General features: G+C 34.5%; 1 protein-coding gene and 1 long non-coding RNA gene across 5 annotated transcripts in view; one reads left to right on the forward strand and one right to left on the reverse strand.

Moving 5' to 3' along the window:
- LOC127976154 (uncharacterized) overlaps nucleotides 1-1,205 on the reverse strand; it is a 108,059-nt gene extending 106,854 nt beyond the window's left edge. For all 3 annotated transcript variants that reach the window (XR_008157743.1, XR_008157742.1, XR_008157740.1), the window contains exon 1: nucleotides 1,060-1,205. This is a non-coding gene — a long non-coding RNA (uncharacterized LOC127976154). The remainder of the gene's footprint in view (nucleotides 1-1,059) is intronic.
- LOC127976153 (runt-related transcription factor 2-like) overlaps nucleotides 1-16,823 on the forward strand; it is a 62,099-nt gene that overhangs the window by 23,335 nt on the left and 21,941 nt on the right. For both annotated transcript variants that reach the window (XM_052580364.1, XM_052580365.1), the window contains exons 3-5: nucleotides 1,095-1,342; nucleotides 2,801-2,957; nucleotides 7,757-7,861. In XM_052580364.1, the coding sequence (XP_052436324.1) occupies nucleotides 1,095-1,342; nucleotides 2,801-2,957; nucleotides 7,757-7,861 (510 nt within the window). The remainder of the gene's footprint in view (nucleotides 1-1,094; nucleotides 1,343-2,800; nucleotides 2,958-7,756; nucleotides 7,862-16,823) is intronic.

Raw genomic sequence — 16,823 nt, forward strand, 5'->3', positions numbered from 1 at the left:
AAAACATAATTTAGTTCCATATATATGAATGTTGTTGTCGTGTATAATATTAACTTTAGCCCGGGCTCTTTATCTTTCTTTAGAAACAGGAAATGAGTCACTTCTCTTCTGTGCTTGTTTGCTTTCTGTCTGGCTTAATGAGTTGTGTTTACGTCTCTTTATGAGCCTTTATGTCTCACATTTTTAGCAAACAGTAACAGTCAAAGAAAACTCTTCACCCCGTTGCCATAATAATTCATTAACTGTTAAATAATTTGGTTAATATGTTTTTTAAATGTATCTTTTATGCCCTTGCTGGACTTGAATCTTTATCTTTAAATCACAACCGTGCTGTAGGCTATAGTCTCAGTGTAACATCCACTCTCTGCATTGCTTTGGTAAGAGGATAAAAACATAAAACCCGACATCAAACTGCTCATTTATTTTGATGCCACGAAATGGTGCTTGGAGACGTGACGTGCTCAAGACTCATCAGCATAATAATCCTCCTGCTTCTGCATATATATATATAAACCACAAAAAACCTGAGCTCACCCAAGTCCCTGCCTCCTAAGACAAACCACACAGCGAGACAAAACACTGCGGCTTTCTTCTTCTCTAACCACAGCCTTCGGAATCACCTTTTAACCCTTTAACAAAGACTCTGCATGGAGAAAGAAAGGTTTTAAGGACTTGTGCAAAACCTCTTAACTTTCTTTTGAACTTCTTATACGGTGGAGAGTTTAGAGACGCGCGTTGAAGCGAACTCTCTCCGCGCGAGCGCCGCGCGTAATGCAAAGCGACTCGGTTTTATTCCGGATTTTGACGTTCGCTACAGCGAAGAGGAAGCTAAATCGCATTGTAAATTATGTCGGTGCTTCTCCAGAGCGCGTCCAGAAGCTCCCGTGCCTTTCTTTCCACGCGATCCACCTGTAGCGCTCGCGCGTAAAGCCCGAGTGGAACCGAGCTTCTCCAACTTTTTTCGCATTCTGGAAAGCGCCGAACGGATTTCACGTAGCTAGATCCCATCTATTTTGAATCGAGAACTCAGACTTTGGTGCTGGTTTGAAGTGCCCTTACCTTTGCTGACATTGTTGTGATGCGCATCCCGGTAGATCCGAGCACCAGCCGCAGGTTCAGTCCGCCGTCCAGCAGCCTTCAGCCGGTGGCGGGGAAGATGAGCGATGCGCCGCAGGAGCAGAACGCGGCGCTGCCGAGACTCCGACAGCACGACAACCGGACGATGGTGGAGATCATCGCGGACCACCCCGCCGAGCTCGTGCGGACGGACAGCCCCAACTTTCTGTGCTCGGTGCTGCCGTCCCACTGGAGGTGCAACAAAACTCTCCCGGTGGCGTTCAAGGTCAGAAAGACGGTTTATTAAGAAACATGTAAACCATATGTAGTAGCATATATATGATTTCTAGCTATTTCTATGTGCATTAACTTGCGTTCTGTTCAGTCTGGCTTTAATATTTTAATAGATCAGTACACTTTTATACATTCGTAGGCTATACGAATATTTATTGTATTAATTAGCCTGTTAATTTAAACCAGGTAATCACTGGTCCCATTCAGATTCAAATCTCTGGCACAGATCCAGAAATCATTCAAAACACACCATTACACAAAAAAAACACACTTTAATATGAGAAGGAAAGAAAACGCGATCGTTTCAATAAACGTTTTCTAAATGATTATTTACTGTAAATGTTTGTGGACAGTTTGCATGAAAGGTTATATATAGATTTTATATCAAATAAATTTTTTTATCAATTTCAACTACTTTTAACCAAAATATCTGAGCTTTTTTTTCCCGATTGTAATGACTTAGGCTATATATGAGATTATTTATATTTATAGTGTTTCTTTTCAACGTTTTCTATGTGCTTTATTAATAACAGTAGTTTTTTATTATTATTATTATTCACATGTTCAGATCCGATTTTTATTATTATTATTATATTTTTTTTATGTGAGTAACTGATGTTTAAAATGAGGAATCCTGCAGTGCTGGAGAGAGAGAGAAGTGAAATCTGAGAGATTTAAAGCTATTCATAGATACAAACACATGCATGTTTAATCACACGGCCTAAATTACACACAACTATTAATACTTTGACCGAAGATAGAGTATTTCATAAGAACAGACTGTGTGTACACAGGAACTGTTTCTGTAAACATACTTTTGTTCATTTATTGGAGCTTGTGAAGCTGAACCAGCCCCCTGCTCACACTGAACATCAAAACATTCCCCTCAACTCAATCTCATTTTGTGCAATTTTTTAAATGTTTATCAAGTAGGATTTAGTTGCTGCATTATGTAGCAAAATCCATGTTTCAAAAGAGAAAAAAACAGAATAAAACAGTGCATTTAAAAAAAGCATCTATATAATTTTTAGACAACTAAATGTTGTTTTACATTCATTTTAAATTTGATAATGCTTACATTTCAATAAAATTAGAATATTAAAATAATCATATTTATTTTTCTGTTGAATACATTTGCTTTATAATTTTATTTATTTATTTATTTTATTTTTTTTTGCTGAATCACTCTTTGAGTTGTACTGACCTCATCAGATGTTTCTGACCAATTTAAGTGGAATGTCTTACATGCACAATTTAAAAGGTCACATTTAAGAACAATCTAGCTTTTGTTTCTAGCAGGTTTCAACTGATTTATTGTCTCGCTTCATAAAGTCATTTATAATCAGTATCACGGGCCTGTTTTCATCAGCCTATGAATAAAGAGTCAGACTGCAGTGAAATGCAAGGTGAATTACAGCGGGACAGTCACAGCGTGTCCGTTTCTGTTCAGGTTGTAGCTCTGGGAGATGTTCCTGACGGGACGGTGGTGACAGTTATGGCAGGAAATGACGAGAACTATTCGGGAGAGCTGCGAAACGCCTCGGCTGTCATGAAGAATCAGGTGGCACGTTTCAACGACCTGAGATTTGTTGGCAGGAGTGGAAGAGGTTGGTACTTCCACCTTAATTCTATTTATTCTTCACTGGCTGCTTCATTTGCTTTGGCAAAATCATAAAAAAGAGATGCTTTGTTTACAATAAACGACACGTTGGAAATAAAATTCGGCATGCACAAGCCAAATGGACTGAAGGTCGAGGTCTACCACAAATAGTCGGATAAAATATATTCATTATAATTTAAAACATTGCTTCTATTGTAGCCTTTTTATTTTAATGCAAATTAAACATTGCATGTTTTACATGAACACAGCAGGACACTGTCCAAGATTCCTCGCTTACAGAAATATTGAAAAGAAAGAGCTGCAGAATTGGAAGAGAATCACAGAAATTCATTATTATTTTCCATCAGCGTCCAACAACTTGAGTGCTTCCATGTTGAGAATAAAGAAAAAGGGTGCTTTCCAAAAAAGACTGTCATTTAAGTATTCCCGAAGCTTAAAAGTAAAACAAGACTGGTGTAAAAATATTGCATTCACTGGAATTTCCTATCTAATGCTTTTCCTTTACATCCACCCTACACACCCAAACAAAACAAGAAAGTCTTTAAGACGTGAACGCGGGATCACAGAGTGCTTATGTGTGGATGAATGCTGCTTTTGATATGCTTGCAATTATTGTCAAAGACAAAACCCCGCTCTTGTGATCCTGTCGGAAGAAGGCATTGAGCGCGCAGGTCTTTGAAGCGTCCCGGGACAGACAGTGAGATCAGAGGAGCGGTCTGTCTGCCGCTGGAGGCTGCGTATTCTCGGGCGTGCGGTCTAGACTTGCCCTTATAATCCACACGGGCACTTAAAGAGAGGCACGGCACGGACGTGTGCAGCAGGGAATCCCTCGCACGGTGCCCACAAACTACAGACTCAAAACACTCAAACAGCTCCAGGGGTTCGGGGAAGTGCGCTCCACCTCTATATAGTATGTACTGTAGAATGAGATAAACATCAATGTTGTCTGCTTTTTGGTTATTTTGAGATTTATTACTACTAACAGAAATGGTCTGCCAGAGTAATTCCAAAATCTAAAAAGAAAATATATAAATATATAATAATAGTGCATTAAGTAAATAAAGTGTAAAATAGTTTTTATTCATTTATTTTATTATTATTTATTTTATTATTATTTTATTAATTATAAATATATTTTTATTATATATTATTATTATATAAAATTATTAAACTGCATTGGGCAAGACTGAAATTAAAAAAACGATTTTATTTATATATATATATATTTTTTTATTATTATTATTTTTATTTATATATATACAAAAATTTCATAACATTTCAGATATATATTTTGAGATAATTATATAAATATATTTCATTATAATATATAAAATTTAATGTATACAGTATATATAATTTATTGAAATATATAGACATTTTATATATATATATATATATATATATATATATATATATATATATAATGCATAACTATTATATTATATTATATTATATTATATTATATTATATTATATTATATTATATTATATTATATTATATTATTATACATTGGTCATCAACTATCCTGTTTTGTAGATATTGCTAATGTTTTGAGCTTTAGCTAATAAAAAGAACAGTTAAATCAGTTAACCACTATTTTACACGATAATTAACTGAATAACACTAAATGCACAATAAATATTCAAAAAATATTTTTTTTTATCATCCATTTACAGGGCTGCTGATAGAGTTTGGAACAATTATGAGTAAGAAAAAAACCAAAACGCCATTTGGATCTGAATTTGCCAATAATTTGCTCAATAAATCAGTCTATTGGAAGTTTTTAGGTCTGTGGCTTTATTTGCTGTGTATGGGTTATCATTCAGGGTGGATGTGGCCGTGCAGACGGTGGTTTTCAATGCATGTCCTCACACACCCTCAACACGCTATCAGTGTGCATGTGTGCGCATCCGTGTTATCTCCACACAGCTGTCACAGTCAACAGAGCCTTGGCCCGCATGGAGACCCACACCTTCACAGGCTTAAGTTTCTTCTATCTATGACACGGGATCTGGAAGAGGAAGTCAGGGAGGAGATAGCACAGCATAAGGAAATTAAATATGGAAAACGATACGAGACGCGATGTGGAAGATTAGAATAAAATCGACTACAATCAAACAAATGACATCAGAAAAAATAAGCCGCCTCGAGTTACTAAAAGCAACTGTGTTTCCTCAGACAAAACACTTGATTTATGCAGAAGCGCTTTTGTGTTTTCAGAAGTACTGCACCTTTATTTATGAATAGATTTGGGTATGCTGCTTCGGATAGGACAGGGCGGGATGTTTGTTGTTGAGCAGGACTTTATGCCTTTCATATGCAGTCTGTCTCGTTCTGTTTAGGAAATCATTTCAAACAGAAAACCCTCCTGCATGAGCCAGCGTTTAGGATATTTTTAGCAGCTGGACAGCAACCGTTGGATGGATGGCATGGATGGTATTTGCTCGCTGGGTGGGTCTGTGAACGTGCTTTTGGGGGATCATGGACGGATTCTTGTGGGAGAAAAGAAAAACAAATTACTTTAGCAAGACTTATTGCATAACATGCACAAGAATATCAGGAAACCAAAAATGTTGGAGTTCCAGAAAAAGCATGCATATAAGAAATGCATGACTGTTTATTCTATAAAATTAGTTTTGCTTAATTAATTATATGTTCAATTAATGTTAGAAAGAGTAAGACGTATTGCATAAGGTTAAACAGAATGTCATTAAATAAAAAAATATTAAGATTTTATAAAATGCTAGTATATATGGGAAATGCATGACCTTTTCTTCTCCAAAATGTTATTTAAAATAATTATATATTCAATTAATAATAGAAAGAGTAATTACTTTAGCCAGACTTAGTGCATAACATGCATTTCAGGAAACCAAAAATCTGGGAGTTCTTCATATGAAAAATGCATGACTGTTTATTCTACAAAATATGCTGGTTAATTATATGATCAGTTACAGTTAAAAAGAGTTATTACTGCAGTAAGACCTTATTTTCTAAAGTTAGAAATGAAAGTAAAATAAAAAAAATGCTGCAAGACAACATATGAGTAATGCATGACTGTTTATTCTGAAATATTCAGAGTTGCCTGGTCTTTAATAGAGCTCTCAAAACAGTTTAGTTGGACGTTTGTCTAAGGTTTTTTAAATGTTACTACTTGTTTCGTTCAGAGAACATTTGACGGTAACATTCCCACAACATTTGCAAAACGCTCAAACGGAATGTTCCTTTAACATCCACATCACCAAGAAAAATGTGTTTTGAAAACATTTTTTAAAAAAAACGAGACGTTCTGAACGATCAGAGAACATTCAGAACCAACTTAATGGGAACATTAGCAAAACATTCTTGAGTTAGCTGGGAAAATATGTTGTTTGATGACTTGCATATTCAATTAATGTTTGAATGACGAATTACTTGAGCAAGAATTATTGTGTAACATTTAACAACAATCTTAGGTGACTCAAAAAAGTTGCAATTCTAGACAATGCATTCATTCATATTCTATAAAATGTAAAAGTATAAAAGTTTTTGAGTGGTTATTGGTCCTAGTCGCAAGCTTGTACGATTTTGGTAAATTGGTTAATATTAGAGATTAGGGTTTACAACATACTTTCTTCGTTTATCTACTTGATAATCTTAATTATTTGGGAAAACGGCATTTTCTGAGTCAAAACTGAATCTCAGGGAATACTAATGAAGCATACAACTCAAACAATAGTCTTGTGACGTTATATTTGTTTGGAAGTTCTCCCCATTCCAAGAGTTACTCAATTAATCCCAGTTTTGATCCATTTGGTCTGATGCACAATCCACAGAAAGAGATCTAAGCCAAATGTAGCTGCCGGCTGTATTGTGTCAGTCCTTTCCACCCACTTCTTCCTGTCTTATTGCAGATCGGGGCTCTGAAAATGTGTCATGCCTGACTTCACAGCATGCTTTGCACATTACTGCTGAGTTTGCCTCATTAGAAGTATCTCAGTATTTCCTGCGTGCTACTGGCAGAAAGCATCACCTCTTTAGCACAACAATATTTTGTGTTGAAGTTAAGTTTTTTTTTTTTTTTTTGAATTACAAGTTCACACATTTCTAAACATTTCAAGGAAATGTTGATTAGTCAAAGGTCATGTAAGATGAGCGCAGGACCACACCTTCACACCCAACCCTCACATGTTCACACATTAAAGAATAATGACTAATAACTGCACTGTTCACTGCTGTGGATGTGCATTATTGATTGTTTTAGGAAGGAAACCCAAATGGCAGTGCATGAAAAAATACAAATTTATTGTATTGTATATATATTTATTTATTTATTTTTTGGCGGTAAAATAGCTAATAAAGAATGTATATATATATATATATATATATATATATATATATATATATATATATATATATATATATATATATATATATATTACTTTAAGATATATATTTTCATATATGCTTTATACACATTTTTATTAATAATATTATAAAGCCACAGTTGAATGAGATATACACGATTCATTCCACTTGAATGAATGCTATATGAATTCTAACATGGACTTTTTAATGCATTTCTGATTTGTCATGCCCAACAACTGAAAAATTAGATAGTCATCAAGGGGCACTTTCCAAACTAACTCCATTCTTGTCTGTTGCGCCCAGGCCTTTTCAATCGGCCGAGTTCCTCGCAGTTAAAATCCCACCGTCACCAGCAGAGAAATGCAAATGACGCGTGGCGATGAATGCGACACATTGTCCAGCGGATTAATCGGGTTTGAACCTTTTTGTGTTTTGCAGGAAAGAGCTTCACGCTGACAATCACAGTATTCACGAACCCACCGCAAGTGGCTACTTACCACCGAGCCATAAAGGTCACAGTGGACGGACCGCGGGAGCCGCGGAGTGAGTACCACCCCAAATATCACACATCATGTGACTAGTGCACGCAAAAGCAGATGAATAATGATTGCACGGTCTGATGCATGAATTGATGCATAGATTGTGTTACGGTACTGTTTTAAAAATGGATTCAGCACGCCTCAATGCACAAAGACGGCCTTTGAGAAGCAGCAGCCGTGTTCAGCGAGAGGCAAATACAAACACTAATGTGACTTGTGAAAATGTTTACTGTATTGGCCTCTTGTGTCTGTCCGTCAACGTGCTCTTAAGAGCGTGCGCCCATATGAACCCCTCGACCTCTGACCTGTGCTCTGCCTGTCTTCTCAATGGAATAATAGCACACTGCAAACTGCATACTGTCTGCTGTTTTAAACCCGCTCAACTTCCTGCGTGCTGAAGAAACACGAACAATGGTAGCAGTAACTAACATCTATTTAGCATTTTCTGACTATAAATTTAATAAATTAATTAAAAATAAATTAATTGTATCAAAAAAGTGCGAAATACAGTAGATACACTTTGAAAAACTGATAAAGATAAATCCCAAGATCCCAAGATAAAGATGTAAAAGCGAGCATTTTGGGATAAAGATGTAAAAGCGTGCATTTTGGGACGCTCAACAATTGGAAATTTCATTCCATGCATACAGAAATTTCACATACTGTGCACATTAAGAAAAGTATGCGAGAACACAGCCATGCTCTTAGTGCTGTATATGATGCATTGAAGGAGTAATCCATCCTATGGTTGTGTTACAAAGAAGGTCAGGATGTATTTCCAGACAAAATCCATTTTGTGCATCAATATTGAGTCATTATGCGATCAGCTAGATTTATAAGAAACCATTGAGACATTTCTCAGACAAAAAAAGAAACACTTTAAAGTTTTCCTGATACATAGAACAGAGACGTGTCACGGAAAAGAGAAACAGCCCAGTGTTTTCTCTCTCAGAGGAACATGATCTGGCAAAAAGCTCCAGTTGTCCTTCAATTATGAAAAAGCCGCTTCATCTGAGTTGATGCCTGGACTTGTGAATTGTGTGTGCTGTTTGCTTCAACTTCTCAGTTACTCTTTCTACCTGAAAAAAAAAGCTGTTAGAAGACGCTGCCAAATTTCAGTTTTCACACTGATCCCCAGGACCAGTAAATACACACAAGCTGTCATGAATTACTTTCATGTGGCAGAGAATGGAACCAGGAACACGCCGTGCTCGACTCTCTTTAGTGTGTGTTTACATTGAAGTCTGTTGCAGTCTGACATTACGGCCAAAGTTCTTCACAAGTCGACCTTTTGTGGCGGGATAACCTAATGAAAGTCAGCCGTTAACGGTGACTGGCAGATGTTTCTTACGCTTACGTTTTATGCAAAACTGTTTGCTTTCAGTGGTGAAATGACTCAAAGCTTTCGTGATATGACAGCAGGCTTGAAATGTGCTTTAGCATATGTTTCTAAATGATTGCAATCCCATTAAAATTCAAAGAGGGACCATAATATCATAAAACTGACTTGGGCCGGCAGCAACCACAATAGCAACATGTCTATAAAAAGTCTTTGTTGAAGCATTGTAAGCCATGAACTAAACCAACCAGCTATGAGGCGAATCACAGCAGTACAAACTTTGACTCAAAATAGTATTTGAAAATCTGACGAAAACACAACGGTACAAGACTCTGAACTTAAGAGCTTTAAGGAGGGGAAAAACTACAATCCCATGAAGCATTTCGACTGACATGATCTAATTAAAAATAATGGTGAAATTTAAAAGCTATCATCACGACCCCCTTATTGGTGGAATTTAAAAGCAGTTATCAACACTACTCTGTGATTGGTGGAATTTAAAAGCAATGATCAACACTACTCTGTGATTGGTGGAATTTAAAAGCAGTTATCAACACTACTCTGTGATTGGTGGAATTTAAAAGCAAAGCCTCATCACGACTCTCTGATTGGTGGAATTTAAAAGCAGTGATCAACACTACTCTGTGATTGGTGGAATTTAAAAGCAGTGATCAACACTACTCTGTGATTGGTGGAATTAAAAAACAAAGCTCATCACGACTCTCTGATTGGTGAAATTTAAAAGCAGTGATCAACACTACTCTGTGATTGGTGGAATTAAAAAACAAAGCTCATCACGACTCTCTGATTGGTGAAATTTAAAAGCAGTGATCAACACTACTGTCTGATTGGTGAAATTTAAAAGCAATGATCAACACTACTCTGCAATTGGTGGAATTTAAAAGCAGAGCTCACTGTTGCTCTGTGATTGGTGGGATTTTCTTCACAGAATCATGGGGAATGTCGTTTTCACCCCAAATTTCACTATTAAACATTATGCTTTAAAAAATAAGTTGAAATAATGGCTTCAAAAAAAGCAAATACCAACGATTAACAGCCTCGGATGTTACAATATATCTGTCTTTAACCCTTTATGAATCCTTTACATAATTCGGTCTTCCTGTCAGCCTTTTAAAAATGGCTTGTAAACCTATCTTAATGCTATATTATGATACTTGGACTCAATCTAGTCAACTTGTTTTCTTTCAGTTTGAACAGGTTTTGCACTTCTTTGTAGAACTGAATGATCGTAGGCCTCTTTGATCTGATCTAATGCACCTTGGCAATATTCACTCAAAACTGTGCATATACAGTAAGTTACATAATACAAAACCTGTGTTATTTGAAGGGAAATGGGTTGATGAATATATTAAATCAAAGTTTTGGCAATAATGTAGCATAATGTGCAATTTTAAGCAATTTTTTTAAGGCTGGTCATTTTGGACCGGGAACACCATGAGTTTATTAACAAGGTTGGAAAAATACCCCAAAAAGTATGGAGTATGAAGTATGGAAGCATATGGGTAGCAAAATTCATTTTGAAATGTAACGCTTATATGCATGCATCTTATGTGCAAAACAATGAGAGATGTTGAGGCAGGTGAAAAGCATTTGGTTATTGGGGAATATTGATATTGTGCATCTTGTATCCGAGCCCTGCCTTAATGTAATTATTGAAAGGTTGGGGGCATGATCGGTTCGGAGTGCATTTTCAAATCCACATTGACTTAAACTACATTATCACGGGGCATTTAATGAAAATGCAATTCAGACCTCTTAAGTGTTAGTGTCAATGCATTTAAAAAAATACATTTAAATCACCATTTTGCTGCACATTTGGCTCAGAATGCATTTGGAAATTCGCACTGCATTTTGCTTCAACTATCACACCGTATCACAATGAACATGCAATCTCAAATTTTGGAACTCAAATTTGGGAAAAATGCCATTTAAATGATCATTTTGCAGCAGCTTTTGTTTGGACATGTTAAACATAGCTAATCATTTTATTTTTTCAACTTATAAAGTGTTAAAATAGGTTTTTATTTTACAGAACTAGTGTAAAAAAATTAATTTATATGATTGAATTTCAATTTTCATTTTGCACTTAAATTTGCACTTATGTATGGGAAAATGTATATTTGAATGCAGATATGTATTGCTATTTTACATATTGCATTATTTTGCATATTACATTTCAAAATAAATTTTGCTACCCATATGCTTCCATAAAAAAACACTAAAATTATTAATTTTTCAGGGGGAATCCAACATGAGAGTTAAGGCTTTATCACTAAAAATCAATTTCAATATGGAGGAGATAAATGGAATTTTTATGACTGTTACAATGTATCCCTCAGGACACCTTAGCTACCCCATAGCAAAGCCCTGGTTACCACCCACAATACTGCAACATCAACATTCGGTGTGATCAATTACCTCATGGCGTCATACACAGAGACACAGAGTCTGATGAGCGCTGCTGTAGATCCGGCTCTATGCCAACCTGCCTGGCACACAGCTGTTGCCACTGGCCTCGTCCTCAGAGATAACTTTCTGGCCGCAAAACCAACAATATCGCTTCTTAACGTCTTGTTTTCTTCCCTTTTCCCCTCCTCGTCTCAATTAACACATCTGGCAGCGGTGTTTCAGAGGCACTTTATGCCAGTGTGTGATCTTCATTCATTACGGATTAATCGCACCCTCGGGCATCTCTGATGTGACGGCCTTTCATCTCACTCGCCTCATTCATCTTCAGCTTTTCTTTCTGACTTTGTGTGTGTGTTTATCGAGGAAAATGCCAGTCATGACTTCCAAACACAGCTTCTGTTGGTGTAAACACAACTGTTTTAATGTGCCGACTAGAATTGTAGTTGCCATAATTACATTTAATTTTGATAATTACTATCAGTTAAGTAACATAAATAAAATGTGCAAAAGGATTTTGAAAAAAATATCCTTAGAAAGAGCTACTGCATTACAGCATTCAAACCTCCAAACTGACTCAAATGATTCGTGAACCAGCTCTGGTCTCCCGAACTGACTCAAATGAATCACGCTCCGAACTCCCGAACTGATTCAAATAATTCGCGATCCCCAAACTGACTCAAATGATTCGCGAACCCGCTTTGAACTCCCGAACTGACTCAAATGATTCGCGAACCCGCTACGAACTCCCGAACTGATTCAAATGATTCGCGTTCCCCAAACTGACTCATATGATTGGAGAATCCGCTTTGAGCTCCCGAAATGACTCAAATTCGCGATCCCACTCCGAACTCCCGAACTGATTTAAATGATTCGCGTTCCTGACTCATACGATTCGCGAACCCGCTTTGAACTCCCGAACTGACTCAAATGATTCACAAATCTGCTACGAACTCCCGAACTGATTCAAATGATCCGCGAAGCCGCTCCGAACTCCCGAATTGATTCAAATGATTTGCGATCCCCAAACTGACTCAATGATTCGCGAACCCGCTCCGAACTCCCGAACTGACTCAAATGATTCGCGATCCCGCTCCGAACTCCCAAACTGACTCAAATGATTCGCGAACCCGCTCCCAGCTCCGAACCGGACCCCTTAAAGCACTATATATATATATATATATACTGTATAATATTTTTATTATATATATATTATTTATTTTATATATAACATATAATATATATATAATAATTACAATTATTATAAAAAATTATAATAGTACACTGAAAAAAAAAACTATACGAAATAAATCAAATCCCGTAAAGATATGGCATTATGTATTTTAAACAGGTGTTTTACTTATATTTTTTATTTTGGACTGTGTTTTAGAGATAACAAAAATCTCCGGGCAGAAAATTACCTGTACTTTTTTTTTTTATAGTGTACAAAATACTTATACTGTATACTTAAATGATACTGGTATAAACATGTACATTGAAATATCTGTCCATCAGCAAAGAAAAATGTACTCAAAAAACAAAAATTACCAATTTTTACCAAGGCCAACCTGTATGAGAGAAATAAGAGAGACTTGGTGACGTCTTCTGAAAAGGAAAGTCAAATCATTTTCCTTTTGAATATCATGCAACAATGAATCACAAACAAGACCAGGGACATTTAAATGAACAAGATCCATTTTATTAGGATCCAAAAGAATTTTAGTGAGTAGCTCGTAAAAGATCAAATTTGTAATCATCTAAACAATCTTTATTTTTTTCATAATAAAGAGTCGTTTGTGCAACAGACAGATTCTATGGATGTTCAAGATTCTTCAAAGAACCAGAAACTTTCCTTTACAGAGAATAAGAACACAATCACATTCATTTAATGGCTTTTATTTTTAAGCAAATAATGTTTCAGGTCAGCTCCTTTCCTTCTATCCCACACGATCTACCTCGTAGTGTATTTCTCACGAGCATGCTGCTGTGTGTAAGCTTAAGGCAGGTGGCCAGGCAGGAAATGACACATTCAGAGGCATCTCGAGTTGTGTAACGTCCTGTGAGTGTGTGTTGTGTAGCTGCCTCTGCCTGTTTACACATTCCTCCTGCGCTTAAGAGAGAAAAACAGAGACACACACACAAAAAGTCGCATTCAGAGACACAGACAGACATTCAGGCCTTTAATTAAGCTTCAGCGTCACACAGATCTTTCCCAAAGGACAGTCTCATTGCTCATTGAGTTCTCTGTTGTGTTTATGTATCAGCTGTTCATGCAGTGTGTAAGAGCACAGAGCAGCAGAATGAATCTGTCCGTCTGTCCGAGACATTGTTGAGATCTTCTGAAATATCAGAGGAGGCACGTGAAATTGCATCGGTTTCATTGTGTTCCTGTGGCTCAATGGTAGTGCATTGTGTTGGCAGTGCAAAAAGGTTGTGGGTCGGATTCCCAGGGAACACACATACTGTCTGGTAAAAAAAAAAAAAAAAATGTATAGCCTGAATGCATAAATGTAAATTTCTAGTTAGTCATTAGCTGATAGACCAGCAGCAAACAACCAGACCAGCTTTAACCTAATAGACACCAGATACCATTTTTATTAATAGTTTTAATTATTTTATATTTTATATTTTCATTTGAAAGTTTTAGCCATTTTGTTGCGTTTTTGTTATATATATTTTATTATTTTATGTCTGTTTTTTTTTTTTTAAATAATAAATAATTATAAATAATTATTATTTATAATATAAATAATTATTAATAGGTTAAATTAGTTTAATAATTTTCTATTTTAATTTTAGTAATTTTGTTGTGTTTCTAGAATTGTTTTACAAGTTTTAAAAAAAATATTTATAGTTTCTATTAATTTTAATTCCATTTGATAGTATAAAAAATAATTTATAACACTTTTAGTTGTATTTTATTTTATACAATATTGTAGTACATCATATTTTTATTATTTTACTATGCTGTTTTTATCACTGAGAGTATTAATAATTATTAATAGGTTAAATTAGTTTTGATTTGTATCATTTCCATTTTTATTTTAATTTTAATGAATTTTTGTAATTGTGTTGGGTGTTTCTGTAATATTTTTACAAGTTTTTAAAAATATCTATATAGTTTCTATTTATTTTAATTCTGTTTCATGGTAATATTAATAATAATTAATACTCTGAATTAGCTGTATTTCTATTTTATACAATATTCAAGTACATTGTTAAAAAATACTGTATTTCAGAAAATGTTCAAATAATGTTTTTTTAAAAGTTTGAGATTGAGAATGAATCTATCAATTATTTTTTGTAATTTAAATATTTTTTTAAACATATCTTAGTTTTCTTAAACTCTTTCAGCGCTTTGATAATTAAAACAAAATATTATTAATACTTTGAATTGTCTGTATTTAATTTTAGTTTTTTGTTCAATTTGAGATTGAGAGTTAATTGTTTTATTATTGATTAGTATAGTATAGTAAAATAAAATAAAGTATTATACGTAGAGTATCAATAATGTATACAACTCGTATTTGTCATTTTAATTTATTTATTTATCTATTTTTTTTTTTTTTGGTCTTTGAGAAATGTTCTCTCAGCAACTAGCTGTAACTAAATAAGTTTTGTTTTATACTTTCTTTAATTTCAGATAGCATTTTAATTTACTTTAAACAGTAACAATGTTTTTATGTTTTTAGCTCTTTATAATAACCCTAATTGGGATCTCAGTAGACTTCAGCAGAAAACATAAGACTGCTCGATTAGTTTGTGTTTTGATTCTTACTGAGTTGCTCCACACGTTTCCCTAACTGTTAAATCTATTGATAAAGTGCAGATATTTTGTCTAGCGTGAAATTCCTGCTCATTTGTAAAGAAAATATCACTTACGAGACTGAACCAATTATCTTCAGCCAATGAGAGCCAAGACACACAAGAAGACAAGCATCAGTGTTATTGCTGTAGCTGGTGAAGTCAAGTGAATGCTTGTTACTTGAGCGAGTGATCAGACGCAGGGCTGGCTGGAGTCGGTGCTGTAATCTGGTGTAACTGTGGTTATTAAGAGTAATTTGGACTAATAGAGCGGGAGGAGCGGCTCAGAGAATGGGCTCTGTTACTCTTCCCAATATGACTGCCAGTGTTCCTCACACCATCATAATAGAGCCATTCTTACATCGATATCTGATCCTTTAGCGCTGGTTTGTTGGTGGGCTTGACACGTGAAAGCATGGGAGAGGGAAAAGAACAAAATCAATATACAGTCATGCCAACTGATTCTTATAATCTCACGTAAAAAACTTAAAAACAGACAGGTGCCACTAAATACAGACGCACACATTTGGACACTTTATGGAAAAGTTGGCCGATGAACCTTAGATATAAAGAGTATATAATCATTTTTAATATTGTACTTAATAGACTAAATATAAACATTTGAAATGCAAATCAGAGTTTGAGTTTGTGCTATTGTAGTATCCACTGAAATACAGTAATATATTTTTTATTAATATTTTTATTCTTATATATTTTCTATATCCATTTTCATTTTTGTAATTTATGTGCGTAAAAAAAAAAGAAAACTCTTCCAAAATTAATATTTTGAGTTAATAATAATTTATGTATTAATTTTTATTATTAATTTGCATAGTATAAAAATATTTATGCTTTTAATTTTAAAATACAATTTTTGAATAATAGTTTCCATTTTTATTTTTAGCTAATTATTTTTTTATATATATATTTTTTAAATAGTTTTTAAATATATCTTTATATTTTTAAATACATTTTATTTCAGTGTCTTGAGAGTATTAATAATTAGTAATACTTTGAATTAGTAGTTTTTGCATGTTTTACTTCATTATGCTCATTTTTTATTTCAGTTTTAGCTCTTTAAGTATCATATTTTTAATATTGTATTTTAGAGCATGTTTATTTCAATGTTTTAATGGTTGAGATTGAGTGAAATATGGTATTATAATTTGGGAGAATTCATCATGTTTATTAATAATTTGAATTAGTTTTGATTTGTGAATTTTTCACTTTTCATTTATTTAAAATGTAAAGTTTTTTTTTTTTTTATTAAGTCTCGTTGTGTAAAAGTGTGCTGTTTCTTTACTTACTGATAAGATGTGACATTTTCATCTGATGCACCATTAATAATAAAATGATAAATGATGCATGTACTTTCTTCAACAAAGATGCATTATTT

Source organism: Carassius gibelio, chromosome B17 (genome assembly GCF_023724105.1).
Source record: "Carassius gibelio isolate Cgi1373 ecotype wild population from Czech Republic chromosome B17, carGib1.2-hapl.c, whole genome shotgun sequence".
Taxonomy (NCBI): Eukaryota; Metazoa; Chordata; class Actinopteri; order Cypriniformes; family Cyprinidae; genus Carassius; species Carassius gibelio.